General features: G+C 40.2%; 1 protein-coding gene across 1 annotated transcript in view; it reads right to left on the minus strand.

The window, feature by feature from the left end:
* The window catches only part of LOC103387060 (coiled-coil domain-containing protein 6), a 10,128-nt gene that overhangs the window by 5,983 nt on the left and 2,091 nt on the right, over positions 1-2,054 (minus strand). Inside the window, 2 exon segments of the mRNA XM_008321555.3 lie at positions 325-548; positions 1,423-1,572. Coding sequence (XP_008319777.1) covers positions 325-548; positions 1,423-1,572 — 374 coding nt within the window.

The raw sequence follows: 2,054 nt of genomic DNA on the forward strand, positions 1-2,054 counted from the left end.
CCCAAGTTCTCAGAAATAGGAAACAATTAAATACCAGGAATAATTTACAAATTTATAAATTTACAAAGACTTCATTTTCGATAGATTAGAAAAACACTTAAAATAAAAAAGTTGAAGTTCAATAATTTTCTAAACTTTATCTGAACACATGGAAGAGGAGCACTAAAACAACAGAGGTCAAAGTGAAGCAATGGAAGAAATGACATCTTTGTGCATAAGACAGTCGTCAGAGCATGGAAACTTGGTGGTGCAGTGTCTGCACACAGGTCTGACCACAGACCAGAAACACTATTTTCAGAGGTAAGAATGGAGTATAAAGAAATATTGGAGGCTCCGACTACTTCAGTCTTTCTGTTTAAAAAGATTTCCTTCATCTTGCCTCTTACTCTAACCTAATTGTGTTCCATCCAGAAGCCTACCTGCTCCAGTGTTAGCTGCTTGGAAATGGTTTCATTTTCCATCTTCTTGATCTTTTTCATGAGCTTGTTGACCTGGAACTCCTGCTCTTGCTCCAAGTGCTGCTCCAACTCCGCCTTCTCATGCTGGAGCTTTGATGGAAAAAGTGAAAGGGAAGTTTCGAGGGTGGAGGAGGAGAGGGGATGAATTTAAACAAGGGATGAGACAGGGAGAAGGGAGGGGAAAAACACAAGACTTGTGGTGAGTCACAGAAAAGACATTTGATAACCACAGTGAAGTAAATAGCCTTTCCCAGACTATGGTGTTAAGCTTGTACAATGGGAATATAATAAAATAGGAAGCCAGTGATATGGTGAAAAACATTTTTGGGCAAACAAAGTCACCACCTTTGGCTTCACAAAGAATGGGTGTGGCACAGCACAGGACAGCTGCATGATGGATTATTTAAGTGCTTACTCATTACTGGAAATGTGATGTAAATCCACTGATGGGAAACGCAGGAGAAGGAAAGTTCATTTCCATTATGCCGCTCACAGAAAGAATGAGAAAATCTCTCAGCGGACGCAGACTGTTTTAACCTCCAGTGACTGCATCAACGACGCAGTGTGCTCTGAAGAACCCAGGACGAATTATGACACACCCAACACAGCTGCGCTCTTCTAGGTAACACATGAAAAATCTAAGGAATTGAGTTTACATACCTACTATAATAGAATAATATGGCTGCTTTACTGCAGCATCTGTGACGAAAACTGGTGTTTCTCTACTGTATTATGGCAGTGTTTTCGTTCTTGTGGTTTTTTTTTTTATACAGTGAACATTCAGCACTCACTGTGTTCTGTCACAGGCCTTCTGAGGTCATATTATGCAAAGAATTTCACAATAATGTGATGCTTATCAGCTAGTGTTGTGATCACCCCAGGGGGTTCAGACACAAAAAACAAAACAAAATAAAGCATGCAGTTTTAAAGCATTAAAAAAAACTGGGCTAGCTAGGCAACTCACTTGCATGAGTTTCCTTGACAGTTCGTTAGTGAGAAATTCCTCCTCCTTCTCATAGTTGACCGCCAAGGTCTCCTTCTCCTTCTGCAGGGCCTGGATCTTCTTGAACAAGGTGTTGCTGATAAATTCTTCCTCCTGTTCTGCTCTCGCTTGCTAGGGGTCACAAAGAAAAGAAGTAGCAGAAGCAAATGTTAGAGAAGCTATTTTTTTTTTAAACAACAATGAAAAAAAAAAAAAAAACCTTTCTACTGCAGGAACTAGACTACTAGAGCACCTCCAGGAACTGGATGTAGGAATTATACTTCTACCAAATCAATAAATGGATTCTCTCATAACAATGTATCATCACCACCTAGTGGACTGGAGTATGATAGCACAGTCTGTTTTAATTCTAAGCTGCTGACAGGAATTTTCAACAGGACATTTTTGGTTCTGTAAAAAGAAAGCGCTCCTGGTGCCTTGACATTCCTGACAGTTCATGGTTGAAGCAGAGCTGCTTTACATATTTCTTCACACAGTATCAATCAGTGGTGCATGTTGGCATCCAACACACTCATGCCTCTCCAACCAAAATCTGCTGCAGTGAAATCAAGCCAAGATGAAGGCATGATTTCTCCTAATGAGTCAAGAAATAC

The sequence above is a fragment of the Cynoglossus semilaevis genome, chromosome 12, assembly GCF_000523025.1.
Source record: "Cynoglossus semilaevis isolate Cse_v1.0 chromosome 12, Cse_v1.0, whole genome shotgun sequence".
NCBI lineage: Eukaryota > Metazoa > Chordata > Actinopteri > Pleuronectiformes > Cynoglossidae > Cynoglossus > Cynoglossus semilaevis.